The 27,884-nt window shown below is 37.1% G+C and overlaps 1 protein-coding gene across 2 annotated transcripts in view; it reads right to left on the bottom strand.

The window, feature by feature from the left end:
- Window positions 1–27,884, bottom strand: part of Cdin1 (CDAN1 interacting nuclease 1) — a 223,499-nt gene that overhangs the window by 6,046 nt on the left and 189,569 nt on the right. The window contains exon 11 of one of the 2 annotated variants that reach the window (XM_071608070.1): window positions 5,498–5,575. The exons of the other annotated variant lie outside the window; for it this stretch is intronic. Within the exon in view, the coding sequence (XP_071464171.1) occupies window positions 5,545–5,575 (31 nt within the window). The 3' untranslated portion in view covers window positions 5,498–5,544. The remainder of the gene's footprint in view (window positions 1–5,497; window positions 5,576–27,884) is intronic. 2 annotated transcript variants of the gene reach the window in all.

The raw sequence follows: 27,884 nt of genomic DNA, 5'->3' as shown, positions 1-27,884 counted from the left end.
TACAGGTTGAAAATTCTTACACTGAAAATCTGAAATACCAAGATATGATTCTTTTGGGGTGCTAACATAATGCAAAGTGGAAAATTCCACCCCTGACCTCATATGATAGGTGGTAGTTAAAACACAGGTGCACTAAAAAAAATGCCATAAAATTACCTTCAGGTTATGTGTACAGGGTATAAATGACACATAAATTAATTTTGTGTCTATACTTAGGTGTTACTCTAAAGATATTTTAATATGCATTGCAAGTATTTCAAATTCCTACAAAATCCCAAATCTGAAACACTTCTGGCCTAATACATTTTGGATAAGGGAGGCTCAACATGTATTAGTACTTTCTTAGCATTTATTGTGTGCCAGACATACTTCTAAGCACTTTATCTACATCAGCTCTTTTAATTTTTATTTTGAGACCCAGTCTTGCTAAATTGTTGAGGCTGGCCCGAAACTTGGGATCCTCCTTTCTCAGACTCCCAAGTTGTGGGAATTACAGGCATGTGCCAATGTGCCTGGCTTGACAAATAATTTTTATGCCAACCTCATGAGGTAGGTTCAATTACCATCCCTGTTCTAGAAATGAAGAAATTGGGGCACAAAGAAATTTAGCAGGTTTCATAAAGCCTCACAGCTGAAATATGGAAAAAGCTGTCTTGGGACCTAGGCAGTCTGTGATTGTAGTAACCTGGTGAAAGAGTATAAATTTTTAACCAGAAAAAGAGGAAATGCCCTTGTACTAGGTAGTCTGTACTGAGAATGTTTTGGAGGACTCTGGTGCCATATCTCCAATCTGGAATTGACCCAGGAGAAATGCAAGACATTTGAAGAACAGTGGAATATGACCTAGAAAAGAACCCTCAGGTAGCAACTTGCTTACCAATCCCCTGCTTATGAGAGGGCTCTTGGGGAGGAGAGGTTTGATTCATTCTTTGTTTCTTAAGTGTAGAATTAGGGCAATGTTTCAGAGTAGCTAAGAATTGGATTTTGATTCAACACAAATAATTTTTTTTCTACAACTGAAATTTTGAAAACAGGGAGTGCAAAACAATAACATTATGTGATGGGTTCCATTAAACCAATGCTGAGCTTTTACTAAAAAAAAAAAAAAAAAAAAAGAACTGGACATAGTGGTACACCCCTGCATCCCAGCAACTCAGGAGGCTGAGGCAGCCTGAAGGACAAAAGTATGAAGCCAGTCTGGGCAACTGAGTGAGATCCTCCCTCAAAAAAAAAAAAAAAAGAAAAAAAAGAAGGGGGGGAGGGGACTTTGTGGCCACCTCAGTGGTAGAGGGCCTCTGGGTACAATCCCCACTATCAAAAGAAAAAAATTTAGTCAACACATAAAAATTAGGACTTTTTACAAAGAATCCTTCATATTCTGCTTCTTTTGAGAAGTTGATGGGGTCACAAGTGGCTGGAGCAAAGTAACAGGTGCCCCCTTCAGACATGACATGCATTCTCAGGTTTGTGGCAGTCTCCACCATTCTCTGTAACTCCCTGATGCTGAGACTCTGTGCCAGGTACCCTTGATCTCCACGCTTGTACTGTGGACTTCTCTAGTGTAAAGACCCAGTTTTCCATACTCACATCTCTTCCAATGTGCGAAAGCACCAGACAGCCTCAGAGGGATTCATACTTCAAGAAAAAAACAAGAGGGCATTTTTCTTATGTTCTTTCTACTTCGCTCATTTATGTTGTTCAGCTGGCCTCTGTGGCCATTTGAGTTCTTGACCCCGTTCTGAGATCTAACTCAGTTTCTCAACCTTGGGCCAGATAATTGAGGGGCTGGGAAGAAACTGCAAGAGATTGTTATTCCCCCTCTATTCGCAGAGGGGGAAATATATACACACATATATAAATATTTTATATAAGTACATATTACACATATTTATCTTGTCTTATTTCTAAAATGTTGATGATAAAATAGGATTCAATGATATGATAAAATAGCTTTCAGTCATCATGTATTTTCTAAGTAGATGGGATCTAAAAGCACAGCTGTTATCATATGGGAGTAGCAAAAATTGTTTTTGTTTGTTTTGAAGAAAATCTTTGAATCTGGCAGGGTTGGAGATGTCCCTCTAATTGGTTCCACTTTTTTCTATAGATGGATATGTTACGTACAGGTGAATGGCATACACAAGGGAGGTTCTCTGATATGAGTAACACTAAGACATATTGAAGATGTATGAAAATACTTGGCAAAGTTGTAGCTAACCTGTCCCTGCACATATGGTTCATCTTCACAGTCAAAAATGAGCTAGTAGGAAAGACATTTAGCAACTGCACCAGGTCCCATTTAGAACTCACTCTACCGAGAGCAGTCTAGCCACTGAAAGGTACAGAAAAGTGTCAAACTAAATTGGGCAGCAGCAGTAATGACAGAAGACCCCAGTAATAATGCTGGTGGAGTTCTTTCTGGGTTGCAACTAAGAGATAGAGACAGATATTGTGGCAGGCAGACTATTAAGATGGTCTTAAATGATACCCACCTATATTCAAGCTCTTTGTAATCCTTTGTTCCTGAATTGTCACTAGGCTGGACCTAGTGACTTGCTTGTAACTAAAATACAGCAACAGTGACAGAATTATCACTGTGATTCAGTTAGAAAAGCTATGACTTCTGTCTTGTGATTAAACTCTGCTGCTTTCTCTGCTTGTACTCTATGATGAAGAAAAACTGTCATGTGGGAGCTGCCTGTGTGACAAGGAACCGAAGGTGGTCTGTGGTCAACAGCTACTGTGGAACTGCATCCCTCAGTCCAACAGTCCCTGAGGAAATGAATCCTTCCAACATCCACTGAGTAAGCATGGAAGTGAATCCTTCCTAGTTGGACCTACCAATGAGACTGCAGACACTGGGCCAGTGCAGCCTGGAAGAGACTGTGAAGCAGAGGACCCAGCTAAGCTGTGCTTGCACCCCAGAGCCACAGAAGTTGTGAGATACATGTGTGCTATTTTAAGTCACTTGGTTTTGGAGTCATTTGTTATACAGCATCAGAAAACTAATACAAATATGCACTATAAACTTGAATTCAAGTACAAATCAAATACCATTCTTTAACATGTGCAGTATGAAGAGTCCTGTTGAGTATAGACTGGCTCTTTCAGTTACAGTGGAACCCAGAATTTACCGCAGAAGGGACGACTGAAGGTGATTATCTATAAACAGCAACTTTTAAAGGCAAACTTCAGTTATTAAGTAACTGTGTGCTTTTGTACTAACTGCTTCTTGGCTCCTCACTTAAGACTATGCACTAAGACCTGTCCTTGCTGCTTATCCAGGATGCTGGGGTTACCTGAAACGAAGCATATTCCATGTTTTCTCCAGTCTGTGGTCTGGGTGTTAAACTTGGTTTCTAAAGTTGCAAATTTGAAGAGGTGCACAGGGCAGGGGAGGCTGTTATAGGAAGAACATGTTGCCAGCTCAGGTGAATGACTACTGACAGCTAGGGAGGAGATATTAAAAATGCCAGCTGTGATATCCTATGGCTGTTTGGTGTTGGGGCAAACAGATTCTGTCTATCTCAACAGATGCTGAGGACAGTCTAGGAAAAACAGATGCTGGTTACATTTTGTTCAGTTTAAAAAAAAGGCAGAGAAAGCTGTAATGTATTTTTAAAGACTGTCACCAAGAACATTTTAAAAATGGTACTTCAGTGAGTAAATTCTTAGTTTTCCAGAAAAATCTAGCTATCCTCAGATAATCCCTGAGGATTCCAGATTGCAAATGTTTGAGAGAATATGGTATGAGTTATAAATTGTGTCTTTCAGTTCAAGGTTTTCTATAACTCTAAGAAACTTCAAGTCACAGCCAGAAAATTTGGGCCCCCAAATTCAGGAAGAGCTTGTTTACTTTTTAAAATATAAAACAAAACAATCCCTTTCTGTGCTATAGCCCATAATGCAGGAATTACTGGGACAGTATTTTCACCTATAGAGAAAGTACAGGACTATTAATTTCCTATTGTTATACTTTCCCTTGAGGCATCTTCTTCAGAGAGTGTTGGAAAGGAACACAGAACTTCTCACTGCACTACCAGATACCAATTTGTAAATTAGCCCCAGTAACCAATTCTCTAGTAGGTTTTTGGAAGTCTGTTTAGCTTAGAGATTCCCTCAGATTTCAGGGGCTACTAATGAATTCTTTTGTCTATAAAGATGTTGTTTAAAAACATACAAAATAATAATAATTCCATAGCTAGCAACAAAGAGGTTATTAACATTTACTGAATGCTTATTATGTGACAGGCAGGGTTTCCAGCACTTCCACATGTGCAGACTAATTTGATACTCATTGCCACTCAACAAAGGGTCAATATGATTACCCTCACTTTACAGAAGAAGATACCAGGGCACCAAAATGACCAGGCTTTGAACTCAAGCAGCCTGGCTCTATTGATCACACTTGTGACTTCTATACTATACTACTTAACTAAACCTTATGTTTACACAGAAATTTATAATGGTCATTCAACTTCAAAAAAATATTTATAACACCTGCAAAAGAAAAAAAAAAGTAGGGGCCAGGAGCAAGGCAGGTAGAGACATTATGAGCTGGGATGCACCTGTCCACAGGGAATCATTCTTCTAGTAGGGAGTCAACAGTTTCACACTGCAAAGTTTATCTAGTTACCCATTTGTATTCAAGTGTCACCGCATCGAAGAAGTATATGGAAAACCAACCTATGATTCAGCAAAGGAAATTAAGACGATTCCATTTGAGAGAGCATATTTAAAGCCCCTGACAATCAGGCAGGAGTAAGCTATGGGGTGAGAATTACAGAATCATGGCATAAAATTCAGAGAAATGTTTCACACTGTGAAGGGACTCAGAAGTTATGGGGCAGAATCTAAACACGAGGGGAGAGGAGTAAATCCAGATCACTGCCACAGCCTGTTCACATAAATGGAAATAAACAGCTGGAATAAGTTATGAGGAAAACTGAGGGAAGCAGTGGGCCCAAGTGAGCATGTGGGGTGGAGATTCTTCTCTTTTCCTAGAGAAGAAGATTCAGATTTGTAATACAGGGTGGATGCTGTGAACCCCAAAGGCCCATTTTCCCCACTTTGCTTCCAAAATATCTTTAATATAGAAATGTATTTTAGATTTGTGCCATAAACTTGGAGTATTTGTGTTTTCAGCTCTATAAGAAAACATGCATATTTTTAAAAACTAGTGTGCTTTTACATCTCTTTCTGACAATATAATAAGATGGTGAAAAGTGGCAGTACTCATATACTATCACACAATTTGCTTCTCTACATAGAATAAGGGAAACTCAAGAGATCTAATACTTCTCTTCCCAATAGTTGAATTACTATGATTATATAAAAAAGAATTCTCAGTGCACTAGGTCCCAGGATATAAATCTGGATCAAGTCCATAAAACAAACAATTTTCAATTGAAGGGTGGCAAGTGGGCTATGAAATGACTGGATGATTTTAGTTAAGTTTCTTGTTCATGAGGGTCTTTATCAAACAATAAAAACAAACCTAGTTGTATTGATTAGAATCTTTGTTCCCAGCCCAAATCTTTGATTTCAATTCTTAGGCAAATAGAAAACTCCTTCCCTAAAAAAGGAACAAAAATAAATAAAAATAAGAGAAGAACAGTGAGTCAGTCTCTCCCCACCCTCCCTCTCTCTCTCTCTCTCTCTCACACACACACACACACACACTTTTTTTCTTAACCTCTCCTTTGGAGTGGCTGTGTGGGGTCTGTGCTATCTTCTGAGGATGTGTGCAGACATGTGGCTGGTGGAAGTCAACTGTTTCACCATCAAAAAGACTTGCATGTGGTTTTTATGAAGAGTGCATTTTCAAACACATAGTTCAGGATAAAGGAGAAATATAAAACATCTTGTAATTGTTTTAAAATAAACTCTTACACTGTTTATTTAGTTTTAATCTGCATGTTGTAGATTGGTTGTGCACTTGTTAATCACTGTTGTATGTATCTCTAGACGAAGTTGTAAATAACTTTTCAGTCCAAGTGAAATATGCTTGCACATGTTTATATGCAAACTATGTGTGTATTTATGCCTGTGCATAAATATGTGTACAGTAATAATAGATTAGTTATCATGTAATATAACATCATAAGGTTCTGGCACTATGGTCAATTTAATACAAGATGCAAATATTCCTTTTTCTGTAGTATCTAGAAATAAAATAAAAATATGATAACTTGGTTCATTTTCTTTTTTTTTTTTTGCTTGGCAAGTTTGTGTTTGCAAATTGAAATGACTAAAGAAAGAAAACCGTAGTTATGAGTTTCCTTAATTTATAGATCTGGATTATAAAAAATGCAACTTTATCTCTTTGAAACAAATTACTTTCTATAATTTTGAAAATGAAAAGGTAAAAATATAAATACTGATTTACTTCAGGCTTTTATGCTGCATAGAAAATAAATAGAAAATATATTACTTTGGGGAAAATTTAAAATGTATACAAGTACACAACCACAATGACCTGAAATTCTCCTTGCTGTGTACATAACTGGACATTTTCTCATCCAAATTAAATTACCTGGAAAAGTGCTTAATTTCTACTTCATGTTGGGCCATGTTGGATATGCTTAGGTGCTATGCTTACAGTAATTCTAGCTTATTGGAAATCTTTCCTCAGGAGAGAAAAAAAGATAGAAAGCAAAATCAAAAGTTATTTTGTCTTTAATCTGTTGTCTGTTTTCCTAGAAAAATGTTTACCTCTGTCATGGGTCAGCCTATTAAGGCATTTACCTATTAAGAGTCCATATATAGGCTTGCAGATCCATCCTGTTGTGGAGTACAAATCACAAAAGAAAGGTTCCTCTCCATAAGTTGCATATAACTTAAATTTTAATAGTGTAGAAAAAAATCTACATTTTAAGTGGACACATAGTTTACTGAATAAACAAAATGACAAAAGGTTTGCAGTAAAGGGAAAATTATAGTATGGACATGGTATTCTAGAAGTCTTCCTTGAAAAGGTGAGTTTTCAATTGTGTTGTATTTATTCACTTGCTGGCCCTTTTAATTTTCTCCATGATATGTCCACTTATAGGTGGAGAGAGCAAGAGTAGGATTAGGGGTCCCAAGAGACATGGAGGGATGGAGGGGCCAGAATCACACTGACACGATCTAGTCATGAAACTGGAGGATGAGCTTAAGCACAATAGTCCTGGATTCTGCTTTAAACTAGGATGTAGGGGGCAGGCAATATACATCCTCAAACAGAAAGAGGAGAGGGATAGCGATAGAATTGCAGTGGAAGAAACAGAAAACCTACAAGCAACAAAGTACCCAAGGTCATGTTTACTTTGAAAAACACTGAAGTACTAAAAGTGAGAGGATACTTCATGCAGACCTTGGGTGTAAGTTGGGTATAATCACTTAGAATTTATATTCCGGCCTTCTTCCAAAAGTTGGGGGTGGTTTACAAAATTGGTTGTGTGATTTATTACATGTTTTCTCAGTTATTTCCCCAGGGAAACATGCCAAAGGCAAACCCATCATTTCAGCTGATTTAGTGTTTGATGTCAGAGAATTTATAATTGATATGACAACCATAATGGATAGTGATCATTGAATTGGCAAAGCCTGGGATGACTGCTGTAGTCCACTCTGGTACTCACCTCTTGTCTACCACAGACTTGTTCTGGTAAATTCTGAGGCTATTTCTGAACTTTTCATTTCCAACTTTGTGAATATTAGAATTAGAAGTACATTAAAAAATAGAGATTTTATTATATAAATATCATTTACCCCCCAAATGTTTTCTCATGTACTCTTTTTTTAAAAAAAATTTTTTAGCTGTAGATGGACAAAATATCTTTATTTTATTCATTTATTTTTATGTGGTGCTGAGGATCAATCCCAGTGCCTCATGCATGTGAGACAAGAGCTCTACAACTGAGCCACAACCCCAGCCCCTCGTGTACTCTTTTTCATGATTACGGATAGGGGGAATAGAGTTTCTTTTTCCTTGGCTGAGTTCTCAAAAGATCACAGGGTAACCCAGAGTTCAGTCAGACATTTATCTCAAGGTACAACGAGATTTATGGGTTCTGGATATATAAAACTCTGCTTAAAATAATACAAAAAAAATTATTGGAATTTTCATCCTTGGAGAAGGCAAATAGCTAAAGGATTAAGGCTGATACATGTTTGTCCAATAAATCTATCATTAACCAAATGTGACACAGACTTCAGGTATGGCAGATCTCAGCTTGCTCTAAGTGGATAGTTAAAATTTTCTCTTATTCACAAATCTCTTTGGCTAACAAACCCATCCCCTCCAACCCCGCTCCCCCACCCCTCCATTTTTCAGATTCATGAAGGCAAATGCTGGAAAGGGGAAAATAAGTTAGAAGTCAGAAATGTGTAAGTTACTAGGGGAAATAGTCAAGTGAAGGAAAGTAAAAAAAAAAAAAAAAAAAAAGGATTTTAGAAGAAAAATATACAGATAATTCAGCTTAGCAGTTATCAGACAGTTCTAAAATATAAGCGTCCTGAGAGCAGTTTGCATTTCAGAGGCACACAGGAACCAGCCAATCAGGTTTGTTGAGTGGCTATATGAATGAGTGCCACAACACAGTCCCCTCCCCAGGAGATGTAGAGTGTATCATGCATTTAGGAAATAAAACACACTTCTAGCCCCTGTTCCTCACACCCCTCCCCCGACCATCAAAATTAAAACAACTGTTGCTGATAACTCTCAACCATGAAGGGAAGGAAAGTCATTTTTAAGGGAGAAAATAAGCCTTAAAAATATGCCCAATTCTGAAGAACTAGCTCAGACTGCTATTAGGAATCTATGCTCTCTAGGATGTTATGGGAGATGCTGTGATTTCAAGCCTGGTAGAAAGTCCCTCGAAATAATACTACTGGTGGTGGAGGTGGTGACTGTGAGGATGGGTAGGAATTGGCTGCTAAGAAGAAAAACAAAGCACATGAGAGCCAACAGCAGCCACACACTGGTGGTTTTGCCTCCTTTAAATACGATCAATTTAGGTAGGCTTTTGTTTACAGTAGCTTTCATCTAGAAGATAAGGTTGTAAAAACATCAATCAAAATGAAATACTACTGTTCCTGGCCACATCTCAGCAGGTTCATCTGTTATATTTCTTCTTCCCTTTCCAAATACCTTAAGGTGTTTAAGATGAGTAAAGAGATATCAAACTATTAAAATGTACTGTATTTGTGTATGACACATGGATTTCCATTCAATAACCTCACATGCCATCTCTGTAGAGCCTATATCATTCCCAGGTTCAGCAGTAGCCTGTGCACCTCGTGGCTTTACTTTTCAATAACATTTAAACTCTGCAAAATGATCTTTGCACCATTTTCAATAGTGTACCTTTAAAGAAAATGAGAATCTTATGGCTTCTACATGTTGGTGTGAGGCTTTCAATGTATTTATATCCTGCCTTTCCCCAAAGAACCATATAAAATAAAATGGCAAAACAGAAATAGAAAATTAAACTCAGCAAAAGGAAAATGCAAATAAGTGAACTTCAAAGGTCAACTTTATAGTTATAAAACTTCAAGTTTGTAAAGATACAACCTGATTATATTTTTAAAGGCATAGCTTAATTAATGCTACATCTGCAAAAGGAAGCTTTGAGCCAGGTAAGGTCTCAGAATAGGAAAACCCTAATGGGGAATGAAAGGACACACCTGTCCAACTCCATAAACTAGGAATGGACAAGGTGGCGAGGTGCACAGAAGCCTGGCTGCAGGAACAGACAGATGTTTGGACTGGGGAGGTCACCCTAGGCTAGAGTAAGGATGTACTGAAAGTCATCTAGTGGAAAATATCTTTCAGCCTTCAATTTAGAGTTTTGTGAGTAATTTTTTCTATTTGGTTTCCTCCTAAATAAAACCAGAGTAAGGTATTCTAGTCAATGTAATATCCCTAAAGTTAGCACATGCCTGACTCTACTCCAGCTCTATTTTCCTGGCAGTTTCCATTTTGGGGGCTGGCAGAAGGTATTTGCAAAAGAAATATCTGATTATTTACTTATAATAATGCCAATGACAATAAGACTTCTAATAATAACAATAACTATAATCATAATAGCAGGTAGCAGTTATTCAACAGTTACTATGTGCCAGCTACTCTTGTAAGCTCTTTATATCCATTATCTCACTCAAAACAAAAGTCTATGGGTAGGTAATATGAGCACATATATTTAATGTTGAGAAACTATAATAAAGCTATGTTGATCAAAATGATGATGATGAAGGGAGTTAAACACTGAATGCTTATTATGTACCTAGCACTGTCTTCATATATGTGGTCTCATTTAATACACGCAATGAACCTATGATGTAGGGTGCGTGCGTGCGTGTGTGTGTGTGTGTGTGTGTGTGTGTTTTGTACCAGGAATTGAACCTAGGGGTACTTTACCACTGAGCCACATCCCCAGCTCTTTTTATTTGGAGACAGGTTCTTGCTAAGTTGCTTAGGGCTTTGCCATCCTCCTGCCTCAGCCTACGGAATCATTGGGATTCCAGGCATGTGCCACCATGCCCAGCAAGGTAGGAATACTTTATTCCCATTTTATAAACAAGAGATTAAACAGCTTACTTACATAAGGAGATAAAAAGCAAAAGTAGCCAAGTTGAGATGTCTGCCCAAATCTGAACAACAGTCTTCTGTGTTTTGATTCCCCAAACAGTTTTTCAAATCATTAAAATGTCATTCCCAAACCCCTCCCCATCTCAATTTCAAGGTAAGGGCAACACAAATGCTTTACCAAAGGACTCTTCCACATTGGTCGAGTCCTTCCTGTATAGAATGAGGGGGCTGGAAGACATCATCTTTAAGACCTTCTATTTTTAACTTTCTGTGCCTTAATTTTTCCATCTACAAAGCTGGCACAATAGCATTTGTATCTTGGAGTTTAAAGTGAACCCGAGGATAAATTAGCTTTATAGCACCTTCTTTTGTATACTCTTTGTTGCTCCATTCAGGAAATCCTACCCAACAGTAGAATCTAGTAAGGAATCCCCCCCAGAATTGAGCCAGAGGGCAGGCCAGTCACTTCACATAGTCACTCCTGCCTTTGAAAAGAAGAGCTGATTAATTTCAGGTGACCAGGAGAAACTCTACTTCAAAAGAGAGGAGACAACAACTCCTGATGATGTCGGCGATTTAAATGTTATTTAAATATAAGTTCCTGCTCTTAATAACATGACATTACTTGGCCTACTTTAATATTTAAGTTCCATGTCACACACAAAGAAGGGATGCACAAACCAATTTGAGGGGAGCATTTTGAGGTTTCACTGTACCATCCTAAACATAGTTAGACCACAAGCACTTTGAAAAGCCTTAATAAGTTTAATAATTCTTTATAAAGTGATTTTAATATCTCTTTAAAAAACAAGAAGAATAAAGAAACCCAATGTCCATGGTTGAATAGATGAAGAAAATGTGGTATGCATACAACAGAATATTATTCATCCTTAAAAAAGAGTCAAATCCTGTCACATGATACAACAGGACTCAAGCTCCAAGACATAAACTGTGCTAAGTGAAATAAACCAGTTACAAAAGGCAAATACTGCATGTTTTCACTCATATGGAGTGTCTAAAGAGGTAAAAGTATCATTAAACACAGAAAACAGAAAAGTAATTGCTAAGGGTTGGGGAGAAGACATTAGTAATTAATGGGTACAGAGTTTCAGTTTTTCAAGATGAAAAATTCTAGAGCTCCATTGCACAAATAATGTAAAAATGCTTAAAACTGTGCATTTAAAAATGCTTAAAATGGTAAATTTAATGTTATAGGTTTTTTTAATCATGATAAAAAATGATAAAAAAGAGAAAGAATACAAAAGCAACAGTAAACATTTTAAAACTAATATTTAAAGGCTTTAGAAAGGAGAAGGGAAAAAACCCAAATGGCTGAGGCAAAAATGATGGCTGCTGCTTTAGATGGCCTTGTTAAAGAGAACACAGAAAACTTTCAGGACACTAAAGTTCACTTTTAAGGCTGATCAGAGACCCCCAGTTGGACTTCAGGGAGCCCAGTGGCCAACAGCAATTGCTAAAGCTGCCCAAAGCTTCTGTTTTCTTGGGGTTAATGAAGTCGCTTTATCAGACAATTGCAGGAAAGAAACATGAAACTAAGGACAGATTTTTTTTTTTTTTTTTTTAAGTAATAGTAGAAGGATCTTGGGTGAATACAGAACACTGCAGGGCTGGACTCAAATGACAGGATAAGTTCTACTAAGTTCTGGTCTGTTTTGCAGGTGATGATGAGCAGAACAGTTCCTAATTTCCAACTCACTTCCACAAGTTGTCCAGTAAAATAGGTGGACCTCAAAAAGCACATGACTCTGCCTTGACAACCAAGGAAACGGAGTCTTTCTGGGGTGAGGTGACTTGTTTACTACCATATATAAGTGACTGACATGTCTGGAAAAACCTAATTGTACCTCCTCTATCAGGAAAGTGCTGCTATCAGTGTACAGTGCTTGCTCTCCTTTTTCCTAATTGAAAATCAGGGACAGTAAAACCTTTTGCCTTTCTAAAAAGGGCACATATTGAGGTGATTCACAGATAAGATGAACATGGTTCCTGCCTTGCAGGGCTCTCTGCAGGAAGGAAAACAGGCAGGCTAAAGGATTAGTGTAAAAGGAGACAAATGTGAGAGAGCTGTGCAGAAGGCCCTGTGGTAGCTCAGAGAAGAAACACTTAATTCTACCTGGAAGAGTCAGGGAAGGCTCTGAGCAAAGGCTGAGGCAATCTTTGGAGCACATCTTGAAGTCAAGTTGAACTGAGTGGGTAAGAGAAGACAGTTCAGGTGGAGGGAGATGTGTATGTAGACAGGATAGGGAGAATAGCACTGGGGACAGTGCAGAAAAGTCACAGTAAAGAAAGATGGTAGGCATGCAGAAGACACAGCTAGAGAGACACAGTGGGGTTGTCAGGACGGAAGGGTGATGTATATCCGTCCACCGGTGCCTCAAGGCCCCTTGGGATGGTATGCAAGGGCAAAGCCCATTCCCACGTGTGGAATGTGCTGCAGACTTCTGCCTGCAGGCGATCGTCTTTCTTGAAACCCAAATACTGCAGGCGGTGTTTGTGTGTGGAATCTGTGAGCTAAATATTTACTTTGTGCAGGACCAAAGTATCTACTGCAGCTCACTTATTTGGGGGTAAATACAATAAAGTATACATTACCCCCCGCCCCCACCACTAGCCCCAATTTCCACTCCATACAGAAAAAAGACTGCCATTCAAAAAAACTGAAAACTATTCTGAGGGCTCAACTTTCCGGAGTCCTTGGGACAAAGTATGTGTATATAAATAGTCACGGGCAGCTCCACGGGGTTCCTTCAATTTGTATTCTTGGACAAGTCTGCGGGCACGAGGTGAACAGTGAACAGTTTCCTTAGTGAGTTACACAGCAACTTTATTTACCTTAACAGGAGTCATTAGTTGAATTTTATGAAGATAAGGACTTCCAGGAGTGAGTTCACTTCTGATTGTTTTTTGATTAAAAGCGAGACAAGGCAAAGCCATACTTGGATGTTCTGACTGAACCTGCAATTTTACTTTACACATTCTGTGGCTCTAAGATGGCCCCACAAAGCCGCTGGGGCTGGTGCTATGGTTTGATTTCACGGAGTTGAAAGCAATCTGTCAATGTGGAGAGGAGTTACGGAGGTTATTTTAAACATTTAGTTAAGCTTGTGACTGTCTTTTCTTTTAGAGGCATTTCTGGCTGCAAACCACCCCATCCTGGGTGACATAAGACAAGCTATTGAATGAGGTTACACTGAGGTCCTGTAGTCAGAGAGCTGGTCCACCCATGTTGCCATTAGCTGATTAATAGGTGTTTATTTTTAGGGCTTGAACTAACAGGCCAGGCTGAGGCCAATGCAAGATGATATTTGAAGTAATCTGTGAGTGCCTCATGCTTACAAAAGACCTTACTTTGTGTGCAGTTGTTGATGTAGCTGAACTCCTCATAAGACTAATAAAATTTAATACCAAAGACAGAGAAAATCCACCCAAAGTCCATTATAAAAAGGGTCATTGCAAAAATACACTTATTATTATATTACTTCTTCTTCTTCTTCTTCTTCTTTTTTTTTTTTTTTTTTGTGATACTGGAGATTAAACCCAGGAGTGCTCTACCTCTGAGCTACATCCCCAGCCTTTTTCACTTTTATGTTTGATAAGGTCTTGCTAAATTGCTGATGCTGGCATTAAACTGAAATCTTCCTCCCTCCTGTTGCTGGGATTATAAAAGTGTGTCATAGTACCTGGCTCTGTAACTTTTTAGAGAAACATTTGTTGAAGGAAATGGGAAGACAATTATGACCAACTAGTTATAACTAGCTGAGTTTAAACACTCACTCAACATGAGACATAAAATAACAAAGATTCCTAATATTATGCCCAATGCTCTGCATAAACAATAATTATGTTTGTTATGTATTTTTGATGAAATATTTGTACTTTTATGGATATTTGCTATAATAAAAATATGATTTATAGACTATATAGATTAATAGGATTTATGATTCTAAAGGACTCAAATGAAAACAGCAAAATGATCTCTTATGGTCAAACTGTAAGTTTAAAAGATGTTACGTTATATATTTGTTTGTGTTTGTTTAATGTTTATATCCTCCAATAGTCAGTACACTCTATGGCAAGTAACCTGTCTACTTCACCAATCTGGCATTAAGCAGTAAGTGGCACACAGTGCACTTTGTATAAATATTTGATGAACAGCTGACAATGACAGGTAGAAAAGTTATGGAGAGTATCTGCAAAACCATTTTTCATAGGTCTAGTCTAGATCTTGAACCTTACGTTATACTCGGGAAAGGCTGAATGGAATAAAAACTGCTATTATTTGCTTTGTTTAATCATTTGCCTGTGTTACACGATGAGCTTTCTTACCTCCCCAGAAGGAAAATATGGTGTTGACTGGCAGAGTTGGAAGAAAGTTAAAGTTACTGTTTTTGTCCCAGGGAATTTGATGGAATACTTTTACAGTAAAATGGGCCAGGGATATTTCCCTTTTAGTTTGAATTTGTCATCTCAACATTTGTGGCACCGTAATACCGCAACAGTGGCACAACTTCCTTACATTTCAGTTTAACACAAATCCACTTCTGAGTGGTAACAACTCTGGGAAAGATGCTCTGAGAATTCAGGACTGGAGAAGGTTGCGGACGACAGTTCTCATTCCTTGCCAATGTCTGTACCGGAGCCTAAAGAGCAAGGTACCGTTTTATTTAGACTTCACAGAAAGATGCTCAGGATCTCAAGAGACTGAAAGTCCAGTCTGTAAAGTTATTATATCCATAATCTCATCAGCAAGGCCCATCACAGGGACCTCATATGGCAATTTTCTACCACGATTTCCACAGGGAAGCAACCCTTGTGACTTTTGTCTATTTTCATGATGGACCTCACACAGATCAATCACCCAGAGCTCCCGACACATTTATAACGCCCCTTAGGCTTATTTATGGACAAAGCATTCCTTTTCCTAAAATAGTTGCCATTTGGAAGAGAAATTCTTTTATCTCATCCATGTTTATACACAGGTTCTAGACTGGATCTGTCTTTGGTAGTACTAATAATCCCTGTATCAATTTTGAGATTCTTAACAATAGTGCCTTTGGGTGATCATTGCCGCTCTCAAACTGTCCAGTAAGAGAAAAGAAATTTCAGAAGAGGATGGGAATGGTAACTTCATGTGAAGATAGGCATCATGAGTGGGGCATAATTTTAAAAGAAAAACGTTTAGAATCATAGTGTGATAACAAAACTTTGTCTTAATCTAATTGATAGATGGTTAATAGAAGGGACCCATTCTGTTACTGAATTTTACTTAATTTGTCAGGATTCGTACTGTTCATTCAGCAAGTAAAAAAAATGTATAGTTGGAACTATTACAGCAGCAAAAAGCTCTCATTTTGTGTCTCATTTTGCTTACACTCACCATTCACTTAACTTTTTTTTTTTTATATATATATCACTTGAAAAACAAAAAAAGGCCATGGAAGATTTAGAGTACACATTTTCTCAATGTTTACCTTCTTTTTTCAAAGTGCTTATCATAATCTGATTAAACTTATTTAAAATGTTTCTATATTTATTTATTTATTCTAAAGGATTGGACATCATCCTTAAGAAAATGGTCTGCAATTTTGGATCTCCTCAACTTGAGCATGTGTGTGTGGGTGTCAGTTTCTTTGTACAACCGTACATAAATCCCCCAACGTTAAACAATAGTAGCTATCCAGGGAACTGAGGCACAAGGGGCAGTCAGACTCAAGGTCACTCTGCAGTCTCTTCTTACTTTGTATTTTAGGAAATGTGGGGAAGTGCAGAAATGTTTTATTGTACTAATCTAGATAAGGAGGAAAGATCTGGATCAAACAATCAACTCAGTTGTGAATATACTTTCCTTTTTCCAGACATGAGAAAATAGTAGCAATTTACATTTGTACAGTGTCTTATGAAAGCTTTTTAGAAAATGCTGTCATGTTATTTAGGAGGATAAAGTACTTCAGAAACCCACTGGCAAGAACCAGAGTCAGGGTGAGGTGTGCTGACTTCCCACCCAGGGCATGGAGGAACCCTGTGGAGAACTGCCAAACCTCCTTATTCCATTGATTGCTCTTCCAGTTGCTTCAGAATAAAAATATGAGGTCTTAACTTTTACAACTTCTCTTGTATAAGGAGATAAAAAATTCATTACTATTATTCACTGTTTAAATGCTACACATTTGATGTAACTGCGTTGTTAAAATATATTTACGTGATAATTCTGTTTTGAAACTAATTGAGTATTTTACATTCTGATGCTTCCACCTTCTGACAAGCTATTTATTACTCTGTTTCTACAGACAATCCTTTGAATTTTATAAAATGTTTTTTTAGGCATCCTAAAATATCTGAAGGTTCATATAATTTTTAATCTGTCAGGATGAATTAATTTGAGTTTTAAAAACTTGAAAAAACTATACCTGAGTTCAAACTACTCATTTTTAGAAAATTTATGATTATCATGTTTCTCTTTAAAGACATGGCAATATTTTATCTTTCCAGGGAAGTGAAAACATATAGATCTTGTCCAATTTTATAACTGTAAGTTGTATAATTCTACCAAAAAGTATGAAAATAATCACATATTTAATTTACTTATAAGAACCTTAAATATGTTATGCAGGCTACCTAATGTTTGATTTTTTGCTAAGATTCTTATATACTGGGAATAAGATTTAAAAAAAAAGACTTTTTTAAACAGAAAGAATCAGTCCTTAAGTGGCAGAACAGACTACATTTATAACAAATTAAGATGGAATTGTTTCAAAATTAATAAAATGTATAAATATGTGAATGACCATAATACTGCTATAAATACATTTCAACTGAATAACAGATAACCAAATAGATTTTAGGGAGTTAAGTATATTCACTATAATCTTAAAGAAGTTCTGGATAAAATAAGAAACAGGATATTCAATAGTGAAAGATCAAATAATTTTCTAAACCATTTATGAGAACTATAGATTTTAAAAAGGCTGAAGGGTAATGGAATACATTAGAATGGCAGAACACTTGCATCCTTTAAAAAAGTACACTATTTTTTGTTAATGCAAATGAAAATGTAGGTTAAGAGTATGAAACCACAGCTACTAATTATTGCACTATAATTTTTGAAAAGCTACCACATTTCAATAGCGGTGATGGGAGTGGAAGAGTGACATTTGGGGGTGATTTCACTGAAGATGAAATTTCTATTTGGTTGTGAAGGATGAGACGGAGAATGTCAGATGAAGGACATGAGAGTAAGGACAAGGGCACTTGGGCATTTTGGGGCTTTTGTAGAAGTCAGTTTGAAAATCAGCATAGCAGGCAATTAAAAGAATGTATCTGGAGCTCAAGAAAAAGATACAAACTGGTGACATTTGAAAATTCTGTTGAAAACAGAAGTGGACGTAAGGTTGTTGGGGGAGTACAGAGAGAAGGAGTGTGAGGATATGAACTTGGGCAGAGAATGTAAGGGGCGCATGAAGGAAGAGGAATCAGTAAAGATGGTGCACCTTTCACAGTGTGGAAGGAGAATCAGGAGAGATCTGATCTTACAGGTGTCTGTGTCACCATTGTGAGCCGTGTGGGTTTAGCTATTTTTATGGTATACTGTGTGTCAAACTAACAAGTCATAACAAATAGAGGGGTAAATTAAACTTTGGGCAAGCAGTTTCTCAGTTACAATAAATCTTGGGTTCAAGAATTATGGCTTAACTACCAATTCTTTCAGCAAAAAGTATTTGAGCTCCTGAGAGGTGCTCAACTTTCAATTAGTTATCTGCACAAGGTAATGGGAACAGTTTTCCATGGGTCACCAGAGAGCAAGATTTCAAGTTGCAATGTGTGGAAAAGTCTCCAGTCCAATTACCAGCTCAGGCTATGATTGGTGGCTCTTCTTTGCACTAAGGTGTGTGCGTGAATGTATGTATCAATGTAACTTGTATTTGTAGAAACCTTTGCACCTGCCTCCCTGATGCCTTAGGCTTCAATACATGGCTACCCAATTCCCTTGGTTAGTAAGTCATTTGCCCCCAGAACCTCAGCGATCATCTGCTGTTTTTCAGAACTGGGGCTTGGTGGATCCAAGTGCGTGGCTTGCTAATGCTTCTTTTCAGTTAACAGCAGAACCAAGAAAAACATCACACAGATCATTGAAATTTGTTGTCATCACTGCTCAGGGCTTCTTTTGTCAAACTACTACTAAATTGATGATTTTATTATGATGGGAACCCAAGTATATGAGAATACCCTTAGTTCCAGCTGGCTTAACAACCTGGAACTTCTTCCATGTAAATGTTATTCATCCCATTGTCAGAAAAATAAAAACCACAGAGGCTCTTTTTAGTGAATCTGTACAAGCAAACTAAACTTTTATAAGGGCAGCAGCCTGACCTTGGAAATTAATCTCATAGTTCATTCAGATAACCAGTCCATCTTCTTATGGCCAAACTGTGTACCACTTAACAGTACTTGACAGCTTCACTTGGACTAGAAAAAGTCACACAGACATACTACCATGAAATCAGCAAGGGAGATACCTCAAGGTGGTGCCCACAGGAACTCCAGCCCATTTCTAGCAAGACTTCCATGGTACAACACTCTACTGAAGGAAAAAAATAGCAAAGGTGAGGAGAGATAAAGCACAGGACATTAAAAAAAAAAAAAAAAGGCGGAGGGGGGATTTAGTTACACAATCAGAGCCAAAGAGAAAGAGGTGACACTTTTCAGCATTTATGCATAAACTCAACACTTATACATTATTTAATGTAAGACCCAACTAAATTCCAACAAAAAAATTTGTGAAAAAAGTGAAGATTTTATCTGCCTAACAAGACAGATAATTCTTCCCTAATGCAAAACAAAAAGAATAGGGGAAACAAGAAAAATTTGAGCAGACAGCTTCTTAAGTAAACAAGGACACAAAAACCTGTGATTCTTGTAAGTTTTTTGCTTTTATACTGTCCAGATTGCATTTTAGGTGTATGGCAAGGGATTTAAACAGGTAGTCCTGTATAATGCTTTAAGCAAGTATTGCCTCTTTCTTTCTTTTCCCTTACTTCCCCTCTTTTCCTTTTCTTCTCAAGATAAGTGCCTTCTGTGTCTAGTGTTCAAGCTTACCCCTACCACTCCCATGGCTACCACTGTTCCTCCTCACTGAACTGCCCTTACCTTGTCTCCCCATTCTCCTGACAGTCCTCACTAAGCACCAGCACTCTGCAAGGCACTTTGCTGACTTTAACTCAAATCTTTCCTATAATCCAGGCTGGGGTTATGGCTCAGTGGCAGAGTGCTTGCCTGGCATATGTGAGGTGCTGGGTTTGATCCTCAGCACCACATAAAAATAAATATTGTGTCCATCTAGAACTAAAAAAATAAAAAAAAAATCTTTCCTATAATCCTATGAGAGTCATTTTTCATCCATCTACAAATTCTAACTTATACTTCCCAAGTGTTCACTATATGTTCACAGGTACCATGGCTCAGAGGCTCCAGCTCTGGTTGCTAAACCTACACACCTTGTTTAAACAAGTGGCTCTGGTTTCATCATGCAACAATTTTAAAATAATGAACACTTGGGGGTCTACAAAATGAAAAAGGTTACTACTAATTAACTGTGAGAAAGGCACATTCCTATTTCTATACAATGCTTAAATATTGGACCTCTGGCCTATATGAGTTTATCTAAGACTTTTTGCAGAGAATTAGTTAACGTGTAAATTACACATAAGAACTTACAAGAAAACTTTTAAACATCATTTTAAAAAAAAGGCTTCCCTAGTCCCAACATATGTTTTTATACAAATCTGCATGCTCCAATTAATCTGCCAAACTGCTGGTGTTCGGCTGGACCGCCTTAATCATCTTTATAAGCACAATGTACAATTTGTGGTCTAATTTCTAGCAAGAAAAGTGCACCTAATTTTGGCTCTCCCCATACTTAAACCTATTTTGGAAAATTAGAATTTAACTATAGCTTTACATAGTCTTAAAAAGAAAAACCATATGCAGCTGCTGACAGGTCATTGATGTTGTAATACTCTGAGTGCCCAAGGAGAGATTTTATAGTATTATCCCAATGAATGATATAAAAGAGACTTAGATTTTAAAAATTCATCTCCACTTGTCAAACATTATTAGGAAAAGAGGGAAAAGTAGATATTTCTTGGGAAATATCTGATACAATGGCATGTTTTTTCCAGTCCACTATGTCTGGCTGGCAGGACTCTTTTCTTCTCTAGTGTAATAAACAAATATTTAGTACAATGCTATGTTTGGAACAAGGCAAGTACTCTTTTCTTTTTTTAAGCCCTTGGCTCAATAGAACAGTCTTATTGGAAATGGCTATTGTGTTTACTGTTATTTGATGACAAATGGCATCTGACTAAAATTCTTCTATAATAAATTCATTCAATAAAGCCATCAGTAGTTTGGCCAGTTTAAAAACACAGTTTGCATTATAATGCTTTCAAAAGTCCCTGATGGAAAACTCCTTCTCTATGCATTTGTTCATACTAATATGCAAATGTGCTTGCTCCTGGGCTCCCTCCTCTCTCCTGGTTTAAAAAAGTTGAACAACTTTTAAAACATTTTAAGCTGTAACTTAACATGTAAAAATTCAAACCTGGAAATGCCATTTCTATTTTATAGCTTACTATAGAATCATTTTACAGCAAGAACAAAAATGCTGAATTATTAGAGAATGATGATTTACTAAGAATGAATTAGCAGTATTAAAATGGAATTTTCATTTATTTTCTTATAAAATTTAAATGGCTGTCACATCATGTTTTTGCTGATCTAATAGAATATTACTCACATCCCCCACCTGCCCTGCAACATCATCTCTTTGTAGTTTGTTTTGGCACATCACTGACTTTTTACAGTGGTATTTATAAGTTTATTATAATTTTGCTTGTAAATTATGGCAGTTGAGAGTTACTTTTATTTGGGGAAATTTTCAGTGCCACTTAGGATAACTGGAGACACCCTTGAAAAGTCAGGTTGGTGATTACTGGCCCCAAGTTAAAAAAGAAAAACAACACAGGCTCCTATTTCTTAATTAATCTAGCTATGATCCATGACTATTTTTGGAAGAGGAATCTCTGCTGAAAAAAAAAAAACTGTGTATACTGGTCAGCACTCTTGCTAATATCAACTTAACATGTTTTACTTGAAGGACAAAGCTTTCTGGAGAAAGGAGCAGTCACTTTTCTGAGAAAGCAGGCTATGCTGTGGGGCTATGGCCTGCTTTTGTTTGCTAGTTCCTCTAGCACCTGAGATCTTCATGAGAGCAGGACTGGATTTTATGTCTCTGTGTTCTTTAAGGGTCAACTACAGTGCTTGGCATGCAGTTGGGTGCTAAATACTAGTGGGTGGATGAAGAACTGATTGGAGTAAAGACAACTGAATTTATGGTAATCTATAATTCTGTCTAAAAAGACAGTATTGCCAATCTCATTGTAGCATTATGGTTCCTGGCCTCTGTGTTCTGTTTCTGAATATGTCTGTATTCTAGCTTCTGTCTGAATCTTTATAGGGCTGAAAGGAATATCTGTGTTAAAACTCTTATTACTATCTTATTTTCAAAGACACAATAACACATTTCCCCCACTTCGAAAGGAATGACATCGAGATGCAAAATTGCTTATTTGGATGGACTAGGAAAAACACTAGAACAGGAACTTGAATTCTGGATGCTAAGCCTGACCCTGATCTAACTGGCTATGTGATCCTTGGTAAGTCAAAGAGACTTTCTAGGCCCATTTTACTCATCTGTAAATGAGAAGGTTGTGTTCTTAGATAATCTTTAAACCCTCTTAGGCCTAATATTTTAAAATTTTATTATTATTTGTATCTTTAAAAGTATATATGATTTTAGCGTGATTTCTGAACAAAAAGGAGTTAAAAAAAAGTTGTCTCTATTCGCTCAGAAAGAATAGTTTGAGCTTCTACTTGTAATATATTCTTCAACCCAATAAGATACATGTACCAAATTTCATTCTTATCTATAGTGCTAAACTCAACATGTAAGATATAGTAGGCAATTATTTACCTTGTAATTATTTAACAATCTTTACTGTAGAGCTAAATTTAATGGTACATACCCATTGGTGATGGTATTCTTGGAAGAAGGAGCTTTGGGGAGTCCCTGGGCCTTCTCTAAATTTCCACATAAGAGCAGTTATAGAGGGAGAAAGTTTGTAGTTTTAATTAGTATTTAACACAAAAATTTAGGAATATTAGTCTAAGTCATAGTCTGTCATTAGTTGCTGTAAAACACTCTTGAAGTCAGACATAGATTAGATTCCTAACTCAGCCACGTACTTGTTCCCTGACCTTGAGCAGGCTTTAGTTCTCCTATGACTAAAGGAAAAATAACAGCATCTATTCTGTAGAATAGTTAGAAGGATTAATAAAAGAAATGAATAGAATTAATGAACCATCTCATAAGAAGTACTTAATAAACAACAAATACTTTTTATTTTTTATTTTAGTAAATGAACTTAATCATAACTTCAAGGATATTCACTCTGATTATTTAATCAAACTAGGCTGGTGGAAGAAATTCCTTTTCAAAAGCTGTAGAGAGAAGGCAAGGAAGGAGGTATGTCTAAATATGGTAGGTTGTACGGTATCTACTCGTCTAGCAGTATTCTAACTCTACTAGTTAATTCAATTATACTATAATTGCTGAAGCTGTGGGTTAAATCAATAGTTTAAAGCGACTTAAACCATTCCACAGTTTTGATTTACACCCAAATTCCAGTTTTCCCAACTGTATGTGGCTAGCTATTGACATTTTCTTATCTAACTATGTGTTGGTATGAAGTTGCTGAAACTTAACAAGAAGGCTGAATAAGATGGTTTCTGAGGTCCTTTCCAGTTCTAAATACTATCATTCTCTTTTCCTGAGTGAAGAATAGAGAAATCCCCATTAAAAGGTTCTGGAATATATTTAAATACTGAAATAGTTTCAGGTCCCAGAATGGCATTCAGTGCTACCATGTCTTTACCCACCATAACAGGATGCTTCAATGTACAGGAAATTGAGACTCATTCTCTGTTTGGAATCAGTCTAAACACAAATGACTGAGAATTCTGTATCAAAGACACTAAACTTGTTTGAACTTTAAAAGAGGGAATGCTGCTGATACTCTGTAAGACTACAGCATAAATGAGACTGGCTAATGCACACCACTTAGGATAGCAGTCTGCTCTGGTGGATCTCCTTTAGATGACTATATTCACACCACTTGAGATGCTAACTTAGTTGAGTGGATTCTTAAACCTATATAGCTCCCTTCCCCAAAAATCTCTGGCAAAGAGACTATAAGTCTCTATGGCCCAGAGAAGTCTGGTACCCTGATCAGCCAGTAAGTACAGGTTGTAAGACTTGAACTCAGGTTTAACAGACTCCAGAATTTCTGGTTTTTTGTTTTGTTTTGTTTTGCCCCTCTTATACCAATGGTTCCCAAAACATCAAAGGAGAATGGCAGGTAGTGGTAGATGAACTGGCTGGGAAGCTGGATAAAATGCCTATTCCTAGGTCTCAGAGACACAATCTGCTTTAGAGTTTCTAAAGGAGCTTAAGGGATCCATGCTTTAAACCACTTCCTCCATTACTTCTTATGTGCAGTTAGTTTGAGAACCAGTGAGCTCTCCTTTGGTTTGTAGTCTCAGGGAAAGACACATGGTGGGATGTGAGATTTGAATGCTGAAGGAAAAACTGGACTTAGGGAGAGGCTAGGTTGTGAAATGGTCTTTGATGCAGGGAACTGGCAGGTTTGTGAGACAGTATGACAGCTGTTCCATATCGAATAGACAGTCAGTGAAGGAGGAATAAGGCTGGAGATGCATCTAAATTTCAGATATCAAATAGGTGCATTGCTTGGGGGAAAACTAATCATCTGGTAGTGGTTTCCTTGAAGTTCTGTGTTGAGAAGGATTCTGATGCAGTGAGTGGTAGCATATACCCAAATATAAATACTTTATTTCAAAGTGATGAAGTGATTAAAAATTTTTATTTTAAAATGATGAAAAATAAAAAATAGAAAGGGCTGGGGATGTGGCTCATTGGTTAAGCATCCCCAGGTTCAAACCCTGGTACCCAAAACAAACAAAACAACCTTTATTTTGTAGTCCACCAACACTGACTTTGTATAAGTGAATATAAGATAAAAGCAAAACAAATAGTAAAATCTAATTATCTGCCCTCCCCAATTTTACCTGGCTCCCATAATTCTGTTTTTAATTATAGCTTCATGACTTTTACCTGGATTCCTCAAGTGCAAATACTTTCTTTTAAAATTTATTTTCATCATCTCTTTAGTGCAATGCAGAAAAGGAATCTTAAATATTTATTTCAGCATTTTATATTTTTATTGGTTTTGTAAACCACTGAAATTGTAGGGTGTACTTACAGTGAGTTGATTCCATATGCAGTAAATCAACTGGAGAACAGACTGTAGTGTATACCGTTTATAAAGTGAATCACTAGAGCTAAAAATACAACTTCCTCCCCTCCCATTCCTAAAAACCTGCCAACAACAAAACAACTACAAAATTGCATGCTAGAGAGACGTGTATTCCAAGATAAATACATACAAATTAAACTGGAAAAGCTCAAGGTGTTATTGATTAATTCTAAGAAACACTTTGTAATCAAGTCACATAGTACTGTTTCTCTGGGATAAGCACAAGGAGTAGGGAAAAAAAATTGGAAATATAAATGGGGAAGGGGCTGTATATAAATACTTTAAAAGGCAAAACAGAAGGAAAGTTGGTAGCAGAGGGTAAAAAGATAAGCAATCACAAAAAGGTGTTTTAGCCTCATGAAATATCATCAAAAATTGAACCTCTATTCCTCTCCTCTTATTTGAGCTACCTCCCAGGAAGAGGTCAGGTCTTGCTCATCCTTTCCCAATGTTCTGGGGTCCCCTATCTAGGACATCTCTGGAGATCCATCTGTTTAGAACTTTGTAAGAACAGTGATGAGAGGCTGTGGAAAACTGATTGTGATGAAGCCAGCGACTCTAAAAAGTCCAAGCCACTCCTGTGGTAACTGGTAGTTAGGACTGTGTTCCCGACTGTGTGGAACACTGCTTTCTCTCCAAAAGGGACTGAAACATTGTAAAATCAAGCAAGTTAAGAGAGAAGAGATCATCCAAGCAATTCTAACAATTCTATATTACCACCCCTAGTACAATTAACAGGATCCATTAGCCATATCTTCCAAACTCCTTAAAAAATCTTTGGATGGATTCTCCTCGCTAGAGTAGAGCCTAGTAGAGTAGTTATTCATTAAATGTTTTCTTAATGTTGCTTTGCTGTCTGAATGGTTGACTCTGAACATCCAGAAAGCTGGTATCTTTTCATTGTAAAAGGTTTTGGAAAAATAGGGGAAGGAAGGAATGGGAATGGGTCATTGCTTTTAGATCTCAAAATCAACAAAGCATGATCTGTCCAACATCATGTGTCTGAAGTAAGGAAGTGGAAAAGTTTGGTAGATTGTGAAGGTGCAGGGATTTACTTAGAAACTGAAGAAATCATAAAGATAATAAACATATATATTTCATTTTTCACTGTCACTAATCTTGGACATAATTAGAAAAAAATGTTTTTATTTTACTCACACTTAGGGCTCAACAAATGTTACTGACCTAATGAAATACATAATCAGTAAGTTAAATACCATAAAATGCCTTATCAACTATCAAGATAATGATGATCTCTGCTGATAAGTATTTTTTCCTGGTAATATCAAATTCAGAATGACTTTTAAAATAATATGACCTCAAGATGAAAAGTGTGTTATCAAAAATACTGAGACAAAAAGATAAAAATATCACTTTTTGCAGCAGTTTTTTGAAATTCAAGGTTTATGAGTGTTTTTGAGGAAATTAAAAAATTACTTCCAAATGAAAGTGCATTGGCAAAGCAACCTCGCTCATAGTTTGGAAAGGTTTTAAAATGGCTCTAAGATTTAATTTCATCTAAACAAGGAGAAAAAGAGATCACGATTTTGGGGTGATTGGCAACCACTTTTAGTACAATTAAAATGAGTTCATTTTATCTTTCTTTTATTCAGGGAAAGAATAATTTCTCCTGAAGGCACTTTGCTGCCTTTCCCCCCTTGGAACCTGCCTTCGGGGCCAGGATTCTATAAATGTCACACGAAATGAGTTTACTTAACTGAACAAGCACACTGCAGAAACAATGTAATGACAGAAAAAGCAATCCTTTTAACATGAAGAATACTTTTATCTTGAAGGCTACAGCGAGTAAGTGATTAAAAAGAAAAATATTTTTTAGTTACATATGACCTTGTACTGGATGAGACAAGGACTCTGATGAAGAATTTAAAAAGCAGAAATTTACAAAGTAGAAACTTAGTTCCAAGAGGGCAGGAGCTTCTCTCTGCCCCCAAGATGGACATTATGAGAAGAACTAGAAAATAAATTAAAGAACAAGGAGGTTTATATCTCTTCCCGTGGATTCAGACTGATCTCCATGGCTTGGTCCCATCACCAACACTGCTGCCTGGAGAGTCTATCCCACACATATCCAGAGGACATGGATGTCCCCAGCTGATCTTAATGTGTGAGGTAAGATTGTTCTTCATTCCAAAGCTGTATCAGCCTCCTCAAGAGAATGTGAAACAACCAAAAACATTCAAACATTATATTATTCAGCTGGGCATGGTGGTGACTCAGAAGGCTGAGGCAGGAGGATCACAAGTTTGAGGTCAGGCTCAGCAACTCCGTGAGGCCCTAAGTAACTTACCAAGACTGCCTCAAAATAAAAAAGGGCTTGGGATGCAGTTCAGAGGGAACTCTGTGTTTTATTTCTAGTACCCTACCCTCAAATATAAATTATATCATTCACACACACACACACACACACACACACACACACACACACATATATATAATTCAACCTGTCTTGTTATACACTTACTGGTCACTTCCTGGGGAATTAAACAGTGCATTTTAAAGAACTAAAAAATATTCCAGAGCACTATTTAAGTCAAATACTTGGAGGAATAAAGAGAAATCAAATTTCTTTCTTTTTTAAATGTATTTTTTAGTTGTAATTGGATACAATATCTTTATTTGTTTTTATTTAGTGCTGAGGATTGAACCGAGGGCCTCACATGTGTTAGAGGAGCACTCTACGGCTAAGGCACAAACCCAGCCTGATTTTGTATTTTTTATTTAGAGACAGGGTCTCACAGAGTTGCATAGTACCTGCTGTTGCTGAGGCTGGCTTTGAACTCCTGATCCTCCTGTGTCAGCCTCCCGAGCCACTGGGATTA

The sequence above is a fragment of the Marmota flaviventris genome, chromosome 2 (assembly GCF_047511675.1).
Source record: "Marmota flaviventris isolate mMarFla1 chromosome 2, mMarFla1.hap1, whole genome shotgun sequence".
NCBI lineage: Eukaryota > Metazoa > Chordata > Mammalia > Rodentia > Sciuridae > Marmota > Marmota flaviventris.
This window is presented reverse-complemented; position numbering and strand designations above follow the sequence as displayed.